The 16,997-nt window shown below is 41.5% G+C and overlaps 2 protein-coding genes across 3 annotated transcripts in view; both read left to right on the top strand.

Annotated features, from left to right (window-relative positions):
• The window catches only part of LOC112227025 (xenotropic and polytropic retrovirus receptor 1 homolog), a 43,407-nt gene extending 39,678 nt beyond the window's left edge, over positions 1-3,729 (top strand). The window contains exon 14 of the mRNA XM_042307682.1: positions 48-3,729. Coding sequence (XP_042163616.1) covers positions 48-102 — 55 coding nt within the window. The 3' untranslated portion in view covers positions 103-3,729. The remainder of the gene's footprint in view (positions 1-47) is intronic.
• Positions 3,730-4,764: 1,035 nt separating this feature from the next.
• On the top strand, positions 4,765-8,849 carry ttpa (tocopherol (alpha) transfer protein). 2 transcript variants are annotated; one of them, XM_024391802.2, is made up of 5 exons: positions 4,765-5,125; positions 6,492-6,645; positions 7,099-7,292; positions 7,790-7,900; positions 8,123-8,849. In XM_024391802.2, the coding sequence occupies exons 1-5, from the start codon at positions 4,910-4,912 to the stop codon at positions 8,351-8,353; spliced, it is 906 nt and encodes a 301-aa protein (XP_024247570.1). In that variant the 5' UTR covers positions 4,765-4,909; the 3' UTR covers positions 8,354-8,849. The 2 variants fall into 2 exon arrangements, with proteins under 2 accessions (XP_024247570.1, XP_024247571.1); XM_024391803.2 differs by having other exon boundaries at positions 4,765-5,113; positions 8,123-8,844.
• Positions 8,850-16,997: the final 8,148 nt, after the last annotated feature.

Raw genomic sequence — 16,997 nt, 5'->3', positions numbered from 1 at the left:
TTATGGCTGTGTTGCCCTCTACTAAACTTTCTCTCTCTCCCTCTCAGGACCAAGACCCGAGACACCAAAGTTCTCATCGAGGACACTGACGAGGACACCTGACATCAGGCCAGACCCATTGCATCCATAGCATGGGTTCAGAACCTCTTCAAAGGACCACGCCCCTCCTAGGGGCACGCCCCCTGACCCCCTTCCTCCCCCATCAATCAGTCGATCGTTTGATTGACCTGCCCCCTCGTCAGCTTCTCCAATCAGTCCATCACAGAGCTGCCTATCTGCACCTTACATGTATTGACATAAATACACATACACACACACAGAGAGAGAGAGGGAGTACAAAGACATGAATATAGGAGTAGGTAGAGGAACAAAATATTACACCCCTTGGAACAGCTACTTTTAAGAAACTTTCTTTTTGTTACATTCATGGACCATTTAGGACTGAGTTGACGTCACCCGTTATTTTTCAGATTCATGGGAATGAGACGAAACAACAAGACTGTACATGTTGATGTAGATATCAGGAAGAACAAACGGGTGGACTAACTTTTGATTTCAAGATGGCTAATCAGAAATGATCGAATATAAAAAAAAGACTGAGAGCGTTGGACTCTGAACAGTGATTGCAGAGGAGTGTCTGACCAGTCTGGTTCTTTGACTTCCTCATTCCATGTTTTGATGAACATGATGATGAAGATGACTATATTAATGTGGCTGTTCTTTCCATGTGCTAGAAGTTCTTCCACGAATACCTTGGTTCTTATTTTATTTTGTTGAATGTACATTTAATTGTTATTTATGCGAGGGGAGAGATGCCTAAAACATTTTGGGAGTGAATTATTTTAAATTAAAAACAAAATGGGTGTTTCTGATTTGAAATGGCTTCTAAAGTCTCTGCCTGACGTTGCCCATAAGAACTGTTCCAGGACCTGTTGGGGATTGGGATTCATTCTAATGGTTAAGTGGGTCGGCCTGAATATAAGTGATCAGAGACCAATGTTTTTTGGGCATCTCATCCTATAAAAGGACTTTGTATGTTCAAAAACCCTCAGGAGGCTCCGATGTAGACAATTCTCTCAAAACAAGCCACCCCCTTCCCTGTCTTCAGAACCTTCCAATCTGGGTTAACTATAACATTGTGTTTACTTTCATGCCAAATCTAGTATTTTGTCTTTTTAGATACCAGTGTGAGCTAATGCAATCTCTCAGTAAGCTGTGTGAGAATGGCAGGATTTTCTACTATCGTTATATCGCTTGCTCTTTTCAGAGCTGGCCAAATATCTGCAACATTCCATTGAGAGCTGGACTGTGCTTCCACGGCACAACGCCTCCGTAAGTCACATAGCACAGCAGATATAAATAGAATCTATAGAAGATATTTCACTATTAACAGCCCTCACTTTTTCTTGGTCATGTGACATGAGTTGTCAGGTCACATGGTCAGGAGAAAATCAGAGCCCTACTCACTTTTTAATATATACCTTCTGTTCTAGACATCTGAGTTCTATCTGCGTTGCTTCGCAGCCTTGTGTCCCCATACAGCATAACGCAGATCTCTGTTGTCAACTTCAGTTTAGCCATCTTTATTGGCCCTGTGTTGTTCCCGGTCCGGTCCATTCCATTAGATCTCAGGGCAGCACACCCAATGCCAGTTAGGAGTCCGGTGTCGCATGTGTCTGGGGGTGTGCAGGGATTGGCCTCTTCACCAACCAATCATCTCCATTCTGATCCATCCATCCTGTTCATTCTGATGTCCACTTCCTGGTGTGTATAGCGTCTTTTTTATTTTTTACTAGATAACTGAAATGAATATTTTCAGTTGAATTAAATTTTAAAACATCATTATATTCCTCTGTAGTAGAAATCTAAGTCATTCCATCCATTCAATAGTTTTTATTTGTTCCTAGTTGAACACTTCTCACTTTGGGTCATTTGTTGAATGTATCATTCTGTTAATAATTCCAGCCAACAAACACGATGTGTGTGCGTTCTCACATTTAGTCCCGAAGAGAAGTGTCTGTGTTGACTCACCTAAGGAGTCTTTAATATTCGAATGCAGTCAATGCATATTCTCAGTTCTAATGAAGGCAAAAGCTTTAAATGTTCTACTCTTACTGAGTAAACACAATTTCCTAGAATTCCTGCCTCTCCCAAAAGCCACCTGAGGGTTTTAACCCCCATTGTGTGCCCTGGTAGATTTACTAACTCTGTAAAGATATAAGCAATCATTTAGGGCAGAATCCTAACTTGATATGCCCGGATAACTCGTCTCCCATTGACATTAATGCACAATATTCAAAGGTTTGAGTTAACCCAGGTGTATCTCAGGTTAGGATTTGGTCCATACTTCTTGAAGTTCAAGCTGCATTTGTAGTGTAGAGGTCAACCACAATAGTGATTGTGGAAAGCCTGATGGAGCTTAAATGTCTGGGGAAACATAAATAATGGGATGAAGAAGATAGACAACACGGTGTTCTATTTGTGGCTCCATCCGAAATGACATCCTATTCTCAATATAGGGCACTTATTTTTAACTTAGGGTACTATATAGGCAATAGGGTGCCATTTCAGATATGTCCCTGTGATGCTTGAGCTTTCTTGTCGACCATGTCATGACCAGCTCAAAGGGAGCCGACTTTGGAGGCTCTTAGACTTGAATGGAGCTGGTTAGCAATAACAGCCATGCATTATCCCTGTAATAAGTCATAAGTATAAAGTGATGTTTGCAGCAGAGGGAGGAGGGACCCCAGTGCCTCAGGGCAAACTGTTGGTTTTCATTGGGCCTCAGTGTGTTGTAGATCAAATAGTTCCTATTTAACTAGAGTCACCTCATTGGAATGATTTGCCAGAAATGCACTTTAGCTGCTAAAAAGAACCATAGTAGACACAGAATAAACAGAAACGCAGAAGCTGGGGCCCAATGACAACTAGTAACAATTCAACACCCTGTGCACCTTGGGTCCCCCCGCCCCTTGAAAAGATTGTGATGGTCACCTGTTGTTACTTTTTCAAATATTGTGGTCTCTACCGGTCTGGAGACTGTACCACCTAGGTCAACCAATTAACCTAGTGGGGAAATAGAGAATATCTCTATATTTTTGTTACATTCCTAAAGTAACATCTCACCCTTGAGAGAGTGAGCTGGAGGACCCACACACACACATACAAAGCCTTGTAAATATTAATGCACACTCTCGCTGAAGTGCTTACACACACCCTACTTACAATTATACCCTGTACACACACTCAAACACCTTGCTTGGAGTATGTTCCAGCTATGAATGCTAAGAGTGGAGTTGCACTGGACCTGTCTCCCTATAGCTTCTCATTGGATCACTGAGCTGTCACTCAAATAGATCCTCCTATGGAAGAAGAGTGGAACCTACTGTACCAAAAGCCTGGACCAAAACAAAGCTCTTTAGAAAGTTACCGTGTTTCCCAACTGCTTAGAACTCTACAAAGACGGAAAAACCCCAAGTGAAGGAAGGGCCCTGTATGAACTATATGAAACGGACTGTTGCCCATGTCCAATATGTCCCGCTAGCGTTGTTTTTATGTTCCAGTTTTTTAATATGCTCGCCCTATGTACTGTCATCATACCCTGGTCACTGTAACTACTACCTTTAGAGTACTCCTCGTGCATTTGGCATTCTCTGCTAACTGAGGTGCCTGGATTGACTCACTGTCCCTGTTACATGGTTTTTGAGTTTAAAAAAAGTCTAAACATTTCTGTACTTGTAGCTGTTTATTTCCATCCTTCTGTACCCATTTATTTCCACTTTATCCATTCTCTTCCACTATTTCTTTGTCCTGCGGGTGGCGCTGTTTTATGACCTTTAGAGGGCATTCTATTCCATAATGTTTGAATGTGGCTGGCCTAATGGTGAGAACATTTTGCTATATATTTTGGTTTCTTTTGCATAAGGAGGTGTCAAAGAAATGTATTCGTGTAGCTTACTCAAAGTAATAGACAACGTTTCTTGCCCATGCTTGGCAGGCTGAAACCTTTTTAATAGGTGTAAGAGAAATTCGATGAAATATTGTAATATTTGAATACTGTTCACCAGGTTTAGGCAAGGGCAAGCCACAAATTTGATTTGGCACCAAAAATTATGCCCAAGCCTAGACGTCCGCTATCAAATGTGGTCAATACGACACCGCCCTTTCGTGGAAGAAGGTTGAAACACTTTATAACAATGGATACACTTAGTCTAGAAAAAAAATACATTTTACAGCCAGTTTGTAACGTTACAAGCTATTCCTGATCATTCTTCACTGGAAGTATTTAATTCCGTTTAGGGAGTGATGCATGCGGTCTAAGGCACTGCATCTCAGTGCTTGAGGCGGCACTACTGATACCCAGTTTCGATTCCAGACTGTATCACAACCGGTGATTGGGAGTGCCATAGTGCGGCGCACAATTTGCCCAGTTTCGTCCGGGTTTGGCCGTAAATGTAAATAATTTGTTCTTAGTAACTGACTTGCCTAGTTAAATAAAATGTATGACCAAATAGACAACACTAGCCTGCCTTATTTGAGTGTTTGAATTGTAGCATAATGGAACATTTATTTAGTCTAATAGCTCAAACATTGCTCAAGTCGCTGGACTAGTTTTTCCACTGTCTTGCCCTACTGCCACGTATCATGGCAGTGGACTTTAGGTCGACAAGTACTTGAAAACATAGTTTTACCCCTGACCAGTAAAGGGCTGTACAGCCTTGATTTCGTCGCATAAAGTATTTGCCTTGTTGTACAGAGGTGAGTAAGTGAGCCGCGTGCGCGTTGACGAGCGAGACTATTTCAGTAGCCTATTCTGATTGCGCCGAAGGAAGTTTCTTCATTCTCCGTTGTGTAAATAGAGTAACTTACTTTTGTATGTGATGGGCGTGAAATGTGATACAGTACCGACATGAAGTCCGGAGAGGAGACGGATTACGAGGGAGACCTAAATAGTTTGCCCGACGACTCCAACTTTGTCCAACCTTATTTATTAGAGCTGAGACAGAGGGCACAGAAAGACATCATCGACCCGCAGCAAAGCTTGAATTGGTCAGACAGTTTTCTAATAAAGTTTCTGCGAGCGAGAGACTTTAATGTTGAGCTGTCACTGAAGGTTGGTATCTCGGTGGGTTAAAGGTATTGAGAAATTGAAACTGTTTAGGCTATGCCGCATGTTGCCCAGCTAGCACATTGGTTCCTTCGAAGTTGTGGGAACGTACGTTTTTGGTATCCCATTGGTCAGAACACTTACGAAGCCGTAACTGTTTTGACCGGTAAAACTGAAAACGTTTGAAATGTTCTGAGAACAGAAGTTAAAATTTCGCCTGTTTATAGTTTTTTTTTTAATTGCAGGGAGGTTCTGAGAATGTTTTACTATGGTTCCCTGAACATTTTCCTAGGTTTTATGAACTTTCTGAGAATGGAAATTATAGGTTATTTGAAGATGATTAACATTCTGATAACCTTTTCAATAACTCAATAAAACTGATAGCCTAGTTTAACTATTTTGAACTCCAAGCACAGATAGGACACATGGAAATTAATTCCCAAGGAATTAATCATGCAACCATTTATTTTTTTGTGGCATGTGTGTTTAAAAAACATTACTTTAAATGACTTTAAATAGAACCATGATAGTCTGTAGGAAATGTTAAGCTGAAGTACTGAAATTCTCAAAGAAGAATGTTGTTTCTTAATGTTCTCAGAAAACAATTTGAGAATTACTTTAAATAAAACCATGAGGTAGAAACCTGGAGGAAACATGCTGAAGTACTGAAATTCCCACCTAAGAAACATAGTTCTCAGAACGTTATGTGGGAGCTGGTTATCCTGCACCATTTCCAGAAAATTGTGTGAAGGTTGTATGCAAAATAACCATAAGACTAAGCTCAAAGAAACATGGTTCTGGGAACGTTTATGTGCTAGCTGGGTTTCGATGCCTATCGCACTTGTTTAGAACTTGGACTCAAAAACTGTTTGTCACTGAAAGAAAGTTGGGTCCATGCCAACTGGGCTAACGGGGAAAATAAACTATTTGGGCTACAGGTTGTCGCTATGTGAGGAAGTTTTAAACGACCAGATTGCATCCCATGCATGGATAATGTCAAAAACCATGTCAAAAAAGACATTTTGCTTTGCAATAGTTGGACGTTTTGGACCTCTCCAAAACTAAACATTCACTGTAGGATAGGCAATGCAGGCATAGGAGTGTGAATTATATTGTATCATTCATGGTTTAAACACTTGTGAGTTCGTGTTTGTATGTGTCTTAACTGCATTCAACAAAATGTGTGGCATAGTTCATGTCTGTAGCCCTGTATCCTGTTCATAGCCTACAAATGTCAGTCAGTGCACCTAGGTTTGGAAAACATTTACCAGCTTGGCGCTTAAGTGTCCACACAGCCTGACATGATTTGACAGGATGACAGCTGGCTGTGGGTCCTCTGTTGCAATCCCCAAAATATTTATTTTCTTTCTCTTTCTATCTATAGCTACTCTTTAATTACCAGCGTTGGAGGAGAGAGTGCCCAGAGATCAGTGCCAACCTGCAGCCGTCCTCTGTCCTGGGACTCCTCCAGAATAACTACCATGGAGTGCTGAGGGACCGGGACCTCAGCGGCAGCAGAGTGCTCATCTATAGGATCGGTTAGTTCTCACCTCTTATGGTCTCATAGGGTGTGGTCTGGGTGTCAGGCAAGGCAAGCGGTACCACTGCATAAAACCACCTAAAATGTGCTTTGAACATAAATCAAAAGGAATAATCTGCCCATGGCTGTGTAAAAGGCTATGTAAGGAGATGGAATACTCTTCAATATAGGTTACTCTATAGTAGGGGTATTGAACTTTTAACATACGAGGTCTGGAGCACTGCTGGTTTTCTGTTCTACCTGATAATGAATTGTACCCACCTGGTGTCCCAGGTCTAAATCTGTCTCTGATTAGAGGGGAATCACTCACCTGGTGTCCCAGGTCTAAATCAGTCCCTGATTAGAGGGGAATACATTTTTTTAAAGCAGTGGAACTGGCTTCGAGGTCAAAGTTTGAATTTGAGGGCTATCTATAGGGTGTCATTTGAGATGTGTTGGCTTTTCTCCTCAGGCCAGTGGAACCCCAAAGACTTCACAGTGTACGAGGTGTTCCGTGTCAGTCTGATCACATCTGAGCTGATCGTCCAGGAGACGGAGACTCAGAGGAATGGACTAAAAGCCATTTTTGACATGCAGGGATGGTGCTTCGCTCACGCCCTCCAGATCAACCCCTCCCTGGCCAAAAGGATCTCCTCTGTGCTCACGGTAGGTTATCTGTTGAACTGGGTCATGTTCATTAGGACACTCATTTTCAACTACTGTTTTAATGGGCCCGTTCGCTGGTTTGAGAAATAATCTTTGTATGATATGTGTTAGAATAACATGATCAGTAATTGTAAAGGTCTAAGGATACGGTTAGTTCTGGATCCAGAGTTGCCGAAATCTCATATATTACTCTTACAGAATATACTGTAAGTCTGTAATAATACTGTACTAAAGGTAGAATTAGCAAGATGATGTAGATGCACAAAGCAAACAACAGTAATTAGTCAATATCCGCAACAACTAAGAGCGTTGTAGTGTGAGGCTGAACTTCTCTGTTGTAATGGGAAGCACACCCGTGCACATGCACAGATACTTTGTGTGACTGTGTGAGAGCAAAGTGTTGCTCCCCGCTCATCTCAATATCTGTGGTGCTGCTCGTTGCAACATCATCTAGCTGAGTCTAGCTTTAAGCCTCTATTTAAATGTGATCCCCTCAGGACTCGTTCCCTCTGAAGGTGCGAGGAATCCATCTGATCAACGAGCCCATATTCTTCAGACCCGTCTTCGCCATGCTCCGCCCATTTCTGCCCGATAAGATCAAACAGCGGGTCAGTCGCCATGCTTCATCATTCACGTTCTTGCACCGACTCTTGTTCTCACCTGGATACATCTCTTTCATACATTCAACGGGAGTGATGGAGATGATGTTAGCGACCTTCGATGTTGTTTAGAGCAGGTTCTTATAACCGATGATGATGATGTCTCTGATGATAGTGACAACAATGTTGATCATGACGGCAGTGATACTAATTCATGTCAATTACTCCTAGATCCACATGCATGGCAGCACCTTCAAAGAGACTCTGAGGGATTTTTTCTCCGAAGACATCCTCCCCCAGGAGTACGGGGGCAGCGGCCCCTCCATGGAAGAGGTGTGTCAGGAGTGGACCTCCCACATCCTGCAGTCTGAGGAACTCCTCATCCAGCTTTCCATCTACCCTGCAGGAGATGAGGTCACCTCTGACCCAGAACCTGATAGCCAGTCTGCCTACAGCTCCTGACTCCCCATAGACTACACATCCCAGAGTGCATCTCACTGACCAACCACACAACTCGTAGCATCCTTCTGAAGTCCAATTCCAATTTCTTATTCCTTCCTTCACCTTCTTTTTTAAGGGAAGTCCAATCGATATGGTTGGGGTGCACAACTTGAGCTCTCTGTATAAGATTGTCTGCTAGTTTTGAGTTTATATGAGCATCCTGTTTATTTATTTAAAGTTATCAGTAGTCGATGAAAAGATAGGATGATGACGAGGGATGCTCGGTAGGAGCTAGTGCTCAAAATAGTATCATAACACATTGTGTTTCAGTAATAACACACTGGAATTGGGCCTAGACTACTTTTCTCCATCTCATCTGTTTTATGGGTTTTGCAAACATTTATATTATTGGGACGGCAGGTAGCCTAGCGGGTGGGAGCGTTGGGCCAGTAACCGAAAGGTTGCTAGATCGAATCCCAGAGCTGACAAGGTAAAACATTTAATTCTGCCCCTGAGCAAGGCAGTTAACACACTGTTCCCCGGGTGTAAAAGTGTTGATTAAGGCAGCCCTCCGAGGCTCTCTGATTCAGAGGGGTTGGGTTAAATGCAGAAGACACATTTCAGTTGAATGCGTTCAGTTGTAAGACTGACTAGGTATCTCCCTTTACTCAACCAACTGCTTCCATAATGTGTTAAAACAAAAGACAAGGTTAAATACATATTTTAGCTATTTGTACAGTTCTGTGAATGTCCACTGTAGTAGTGAAGTGTATTTTTATACAATGATTGGTGTTTTAATTAATTAATTACGAAGATTAAGTGCTTAGTTCTTTACTCAAATCAGTGTAAGCTGAGCCAGCCTGTTCTTGGAAAGATCCGTTAACCCAGATTGATAATACAAGATAGCAAAAATCCCTGAATATCCTTTGCCCAGTCTGTAGTAGCAAACTCAGAGGAAATTGATTCAGTTCTTTGCTTTTTTGTCTTTTTCTCACAGACGATTATGAAAGAAATGTGTCCTCAGAAATGTTCACATTGTAGCAAAATTGGAGAGATTAAAAAAATTTTTTTAAAGAAAGACAATGTTTTCAACATCTCTCTCACTCAGATGAGAGAAGTGCTAAATATGTCTCTGTTTATTATTACAGAAGCTCTAGTCCAGTGAAGGCTGCTGAGGGGAGGATGGCGCATGGTGGCTGGAATGGAGTCAATGGAATGGTACCAAACACATCAAACGTGTGGTTTACATGTGGTTGATACCATTCCATTGACTCCATTCCAGCCATTGTTATGAGCTGCCCTCCCTTCAGCAGCCTCCACTGCTCTAGTCCATTCCCTGTCTTTATGTGAAACAGTCCAAAAGTCTAAATGCCGTCCAGAGTGGCAGTGTGTTGAGCTTAGTTAGGTTCTCTCACAACATTGTGTTGAGCCTGGCTGGGATCTTTCTCAGTCTACTGTGTTGAGTTTGGCTGGGCTCTCTCCCCTCCTGACCTTAGGCCCTCAGTAAACTCAGTAAATAAGCCCTCTGTCCATGTATGAGGAGATTTCATCACATTTGGATGGCTTCATTTAATCATGTTCAGTTATGCTTTATTTGTGTCCATTTGTTTGGAGTTTAGGAGCAAGACGAGCAAAATGATTTTTGATGAAGTGCCTCTGTGTTTCTCTATTGATATTCTACTTGAGGCTTGTTGGAACACATTGCTTGCTACATCTTTATGACCAATCTCATTGCATTGAGGAAATGTGAACATACCAGTAATTTAAAATAACTTTTGTAAGCTTTGCATCATACAGTGGTTCCTGATAGACCGTCATCTTGCTTCCTCATGGCAAAGGTTTACTTTTCCTACTATTATTAGCTATTGGAATAGTACTGTAATTAAACAACTTGCACTATTGAAAGTTTATTAAACCGCTATAGAAGGTGAATATTTTATTAAAATATCAAATTAATATTACCCTCATTGTCTTGACATTTGTAAATATTTTTAAAATACCTTAAAGTACTACTTAAGTAGTTTTGGAGTATCTGTACTTTACCATTTGTATGTTTTACAACTTTTACTTCACTACATTCCTAAAGAAAATAATGTACTTTTTACTCCATACATTTTCCCTAAAACCCAAAAGCACTTGTTACATTTTGAATGCTTAGCAGGACAGGAACATTGTCTAATTCACACTCTTATCAGGTGAACATCTCTGGTCTTCCCTACTGCCTGTGATATGGCGGACTCACTAAAAACACATGTTTAGTTTGTAAATTATGTCTGGGTGTTGGAGTGTGCCTCTGGCTATCTGTAAATTTAAAAAACAAGAAAAGGGTGCTGTCTAGTTTAAATTATTTTTACTTTTGATACTTAAGTATATTTAAAACCAAATACTTTTAGACTTTTACTCAAGTAGTATTTTACTGGGTGACTTACTTGAATTATTTTCTGTTAAAGTATCTTTACTCAAGTATGACATTTGAGTACTTTTCCCACCTCTGCTTGTTCTTACCAATTACATTTTAACTTCCAGGTTTTCTGAATTTCAGTCTATGCCCTCTGCTCTAATTGAAAGAAATGCATAGAAGTGGGAGGGAAAGCAACGCACGAGTCTATTACCATGTATTTATCTAGTTCCTTTGTGAAAATTGCCCTGTAGTGCAACTGTTTTCCCTCCTATGGAATTCCCTTACTTCCCTGGTGAATGAGTATGGAGGACGAAGAACTTTCAGTGGGAAGAATTTGAGTGTCCACAGACAATGTTTTCCATGACATTTCATAAAATGACTAGGCTCAAAAGCATAGAAAAATAATCAGTCACAGAACGGTAGTTACTGGATTTTTAACTGGTCTAGTGTTGCCATCTAGTGGGGAAAATATGAGTCCAAAGGCTTATGAGTTAGTATCTCCACATCCTGAATTCTCTCCACTATGCTGTAAAATATTTCTGACTATCAATTCTCCATGTCAAATTAGTCATAAGTATGCCTACTATTAGACCTGACGCCATGAGCTGTACACAACTCCATAAACACACTGTCAAGATAATATCATCTTTATTAAATGGACTATTTTACAGACCAAAATTATTATTAAAATTACCAATTTAATCCTCTGGAGGATAAAGAGAAATCTGTCTTGTTCTTGGCATTGAGGCCCAGACAGCCAGACGGACTAGAAGAGATAAATGTGACAGATTTACATGCTATAAGTTCACATACAGTACCAGTCAAAAGTTTGGATACATCTACTCATTCCAGGTTTTTCCTTTATTTAAAAACAATTCTACATTGTAGAATAATACTGAAGACATCAAAACTATGAAATAACACATGGAATCATGTAGTAACCAAGAAAGTGTTGAACAAATCAAAATATATTTTATATATATTTTCAAAGTAGCCACCCTATGTCTTGAAAACAGCTTTGCACACTCTTACCATTCTCTCAACCAGCTTCATGAGGTAGTCGCCTGGAATGCATTTCAATTAACAGGTGTGCCTTGTTAAAAGTTATTTAGTGGAATTTATTTCCTTCTAATGCGTTTGAGCCAATCCGTTGTGCTGTGACAAGGTAAGGGTGGTATACATAAGGTAGCCCTATTTGGAAAAAGACAAATTCCATATTATGGTAAGAACCGCTCAAATAAGCAAAGAGAAATGACAGTCGATCATTACTTTAAGACATGAAGGAAGGTCAATCCGAAACATTTCAAGAACTTAAAGTTTCTTCAAGTGCAGTTGCAAAAACCATCAAGCACTATGATGAAACTGTCTCTCATGAGGACCGCCACAGAAAAGGAAGACCCAGAGTTACCTCTGCTGCAGAGGATAAGTTCATTAGAGTTACCAGCCTCAGAAATTGCAGCCCAAATAAATTCTTCACAGAGTTCAAGTAACAGACACATCTCAACATCAACTGTTCAGAGGAGACTGTGTGAATCAGGACTTCATGGCTGAATTTCTGCAAAGAAACCACTACTACAGGACACCAATAATAAGAAGAGACTTGCTTGGGCCAAGAAATCTGTCCTTTGGTCTGATGAGTCCAAATTTGAGATTTTTGGTTCCAACTGCCGTGTCTTTGTAAGAGGCAGAGTAGGTGAGCGGATGATCTCTGCATGTGTGGTTCCCATCGTGAAGCATGGAGGAGGTGTGATGATGTGTGGGTGCTTTGCTGGTGACACTGTCAGTGATTTATTTAGAATTCAAGGCACACTTAACCAGCATGGCTATCACAGCATTCTGCAGCCATACACCATCCCATCTGGTTTGCGCTTAGTGGGACTGTTATTTGTTTTTCAACAGGACAATGACCCAAAACACACATCTAGGCTGTGTAAGGGCTATTTGACCAAGAAGGAGAGGGATAGTGCTGCATCAGATGACCTGGCCTCCACAATCACCCGACTCCAACCAAATTGAGATGGTTTGGGATGAATTGGACCGCAGGGTGAAGGAAAAGCAGCCAACAAGGTCTCAGCATATGTGGGAATTTGAAGCTGGTTAAGAGAATGCCAAGTGTGCAAAGCTGTCACCAAGGCAAAGGGTGGCTACTTTGAAGAATTTAAAATATATTTTGATTTGTTTAACACTTTTTTGGTTACTACATGATTCCATATGTGTTATTTAATAGTTTTGATGTCTTCACTACTTTTCTAAAATGTAGAAAATAGTTTAAAAAAAGTCAAATTAAAAAATGTAAAACTTGAATGAGTAGTGGTGTCCAAACTTCTGACTGGTTCTGGACATATAATAACAACACCTAGTAGTCAGGATCAGTCAATCAAATGTATTATCAGCAGATGTCACAATGTGCTATACAGAAACTCAGCCTAAAACCCCAAACAGCAAGCAATGTAGAAGCACGGTGGCTAGGAAAAACTCCATAGAAAGGCAGGAACCAAGGAATAAACCGAGAGAGGAACCAGGCTCTGAGGGGTGGTCAGTCCTCTTCAGTAGGATCCTGTCAATGGAAATACTATGTTTCACAGACCAATTGACTTTCTTCATATTTTGTTACGTTACAGCCATATTGATTAATTGATTAAATCGTTTTTTCCCCTCATCAATCTACACAAAATACCCTATGACAAAGCAAAACATATTTTTTTGCTAAAAAAACATATTTAACTGAAATACCATATTTACAGAAGTATTCAGACCCATTACTTAGTACTTTCCTGAAGCACCTTTGGCAGTGATTTATATATATATATATATATATTTTTTTTATTTTTTTACCTTTATTTAACGAGGTAGGCTAGTTGAGAACAAGTTCTCATTTACAACTGCGACCTGGCCAAGATAAAGCAAAGCAGTGTGACAAAAACAACAACACAGAGTTACACATGGAATAAACAAACATATTATCAATAATACAATAGAAAAAGTCGATATACAGTGTGCGCAAATGAGGTAGGATACAATAAATAAGGCAATAAATAGGCCAGAGTGGCAAAATAATAACAATATAGCAAATAAACACTGGAATGATAGATGTGCAGAAGATGAGTGTGCAAGTAGAGATATTGGGGTGCAAAGGAGCAAAATAAATAAAATAAATAACAGTACGGGGATGAGGTAGTTGGATGGGCTATTTACAGATGGGCTATGTACAGGTGCAATGATCTGTGAGCTGCTCTGATAGCTGGTGCTTAAAGTTAGTAAGGGAGATATGAGTCTCCAGCTTCAGTGATTTTTGCAGTTTGTTCCAGTCATTGGCAGCAGAGAACTGGAAGGAAAGGTGGCCGAAGGAGGAATTGGCTTAGGGATGACCAGTGAAATATACCTGCTGGAGCACGTGCCATGGGTGGGTGCTGCTATGGTGACCAGTGAGCTGAGATAAGGTGGAGCTTTACCTAGCAAAGACTTATAGATGACCTGGAGCCAGTGGGTTTGACGACGAATATAAAGCGAGGGCCAGCCAACGAGAGCATACAGGTCGCAGTGGTGGGTAGTATATGGGGCTTTGGTGACAAAACGAATGGTACTGTGATAGACTGCATCCAATTTGATGAGTAGAGTGTTGGAGGCTGTTTTGTAAATGACATCACCGAAGTCAGGGATCGTTAGGATAGTTTCAGTCAGTTTTACAAGTGTATGTTTGGCAGCATGAGTGAAGGATGCTTTGTTGCGAAATAGGAAGCCGATTCTAGATTTCATTTTCGATTGGAGATGCTTAATGTGAGTCTGGAAGGAGAGTTTACAGTCTAACCAGACACCTAGGTATTTGTAGTTGTCCACATATTCTAAGTCAGATCCGTCCAGAGTAGTGATGCTGGACGGACGGGCAGGTGTGGGCAGCGATCTGTTGAAGAGCATGCATTTAGTTTTACTTGCATTTAAGGGCAGTTGGAGGCCATGGAAGCAGTGTTGTATGGCATTGAAGCTAAGAGAAAGAGTCGGCCCGAAGATTGAACCCTGTGGCATCCCCATAGAGACTGCCAGAGGTTCGGACAACAGGCCCTCCAATTTGACACACTGAACTCTGTCTGAGAAGTAGTTGATGAACCAGGTGAGGCAGTCATTTGAGAAACCAAGGCTGTTGAGTCTGCCGATAAGAATGTGGTGATTGGGGGCATCCTGGGTGTGCCATCAGAGACTCTGGGTTCGAGCCCAAGCTCTGTCGCAGCCGGCCGCAACCGGGAGGTCATTGGGGCGACGCACAATTGGCCTAGGGTCGTCCGGGTTAGGGAGAGCTTGGCCGTTAGGGATATCCCTGTCTCATCGCGCACCAGCGACTCCTGTGGCGGGCCGGGCGCAGTGCACGCTGGCCAGGTCGCTAGGTGCACGGTGTTTCCTCCGACACATTGGTGCGGCTGGCTTCCAGGTTGGATGCGCGCTGTGTTAAGAAGCAGTGCGGCTTGGTTGGGTTGTGTTTTGGAGGACGCATGGCTTTCGACCTTCGTTTCTCCCGAGCCTGTATGGGAGTTGTAGCGATGAGACAAGATACTAACAATTGGGGAGAAAGAGGGGGTAATTTCTTTATTTAAAAAAAGATTGTGGTGATTGACAGAGTCGAAAGCCTTGGCCAGATCGATGAATACAGCTGCACAGTATTGTCTCTTATCGATGGCGGTTATGATATCGTTTAGGACCTTGAGTGTGGCTGAGGTGCACCGATGGCCAGCTCGGAAACCAGATTGCATAGCGGAGAAAATACGGTGGGATTCGAAATGGTCGGTGATCTGTTTGTTAACTTGGCTTAGAAGACCTTATTAGGATAGATATAGGTCTGTATTGCAGTTTGGGTCTAGGGTGCCTCCCCCTTTGAAAAGGGGATGATCGCGGCAGCTTTCCAATCTTTGGGGATCTCAGAAAGAGAGGTTGAACAGGCTAGAAATAGGGTTTGCAACAATTTCAACAAATAATTTTAGAAAGAGAGGGTCCAGATTGTCTAGCCCGGCTGATTTGTAGGTGTCCAGGTTTTGCAGCTCTTTCAGAACATCATCTATCTGGATTTGAGTGAAGGAGAAATGGGGGAGGCTTGGACAAGTTGCTGTGGGGTGTACAGGTCTGTTGACCGGGGTAGAGGTTGCCAGGTGGGAAGCATGGCCAGCCGTAGAAAAAGCTTATTGAAATTCTCAATTATCGCAGATTTATCGGGGGTGACAGTGTTTCCTAGCCTCAGTGCAGTGGGCAGCTGGGAGGTGCTCTTATTCTCCATGGACTTTACAGTGTCACAGAAGGTTTTGGAGTGTTTGCTACAGGATGCAAATTTCTGTTTGATAAAGCTAGCCTCTCCTTTCCTAACTGCCTTTCTTCACTATTATTCTACAATGTGGGAAAAAATTAAAAATACAGACAAACCCTGGAATGAGTAGGTGTGTCCAAACCTTTGACTGGTACTGTAAATATATATACACACACACACATTTCCCTACTTCAATCAACAATTGTCCAGTTGTGCGGTTGTATTCCGGCAAAGCATGTCTAGAATTCTCTGCCTGCCACGAACCCATTTAAGGATGATGTGGACTCCTGCATGACTGGGCACGTGAGCGCAGGTTTAGCACAAGTGTACGTCACATAATTTAATATTCAACTGGAAAGTCATTATTTGTATACTGCCGCATACTTGCAGTGCATGAAGGGAGTACTTTACTTTGATAATTATAGATATCCGTTTCTGAAGAATTAGAGCAGAATCAGCATTGTGCTGACACTGGATTTAAGTGTGCAAACACTAATGAGCTCATGGAAGCTACTAGGCTATGTAATTAATTGGGCTTGTTCGAAATTGCAGCCGACCGTGCAGGCAACTGCCGACTGGTTGATCTACAAAAAACGTTGCATCAATAATAACTACTCATTATTATTTGTAGATCAGTCAGTCACAATTTACCCATGACACATTACGGTTTTGATCCTCTCGAACACGGCCATTCTCTACACACGTCTCTCGTCATGTTTGTGATAACTCACTTTTAGTAGGCCTTTCTATCAAATGCACATCTAACATGCGCCATTAATAAAATTCCGTCACAAGGTAACGTGGCTTTAAGCGACATATTTGTTAAAAACGGTTTACAACTGCCCTATGACTCCGTGATTACATAGGTTACGTAATAAAGAGCTATTACAGTACTGTGAAGAACACCGTCTAGTCTCGCGATGGATTTATCTTATATCTTGCCACGTTCCAGTCCAGAAAAAAACGGGCATGAACGA

Source organism: Oncorhynchus tshawytscha, linkage group LG28, assembly GCF_018296145.1.
Source record: "Oncorhynchus tshawytscha isolate Ot180627B linkage group LG28, Otsh_v2.0, whole genome shotgun sequence".
Taxonomy (NCBI): Eukaryota; Metazoa; Chordata; class Actinopteri; order Salmoniformes; family Salmonidae; genus Oncorhynchus; species Oncorhynchus tshawytscha.
This window is presented reverse-complemented; position numbering and strand designations above follow the sequence as displayed.

Bases quoted from the DNA above. Each gene is read 5' to 3' on its own strand.
- ttpa (XM_024391802.2), top strand. From the start codon at position 4,910: ATGAAGTCCGGAGAGGAGACGGATTACGAGGGAGACCTAAATAGTTTG. The intron at 5,126-6,491 runs GTGGGTTAAAGG...TTCTATCTATAG, and splicing joins CACTGAAGGTTGGTATCTCG to CTACTCTTTAATTACCAGCG. The intron at 7,293-7,789 runs GTAGGTTATCTG...TGATCCCCTCAG, and splicing joins GGATCTCCTCTGTGCTCACG to GACTCGTTCCCTCTGAAGGT.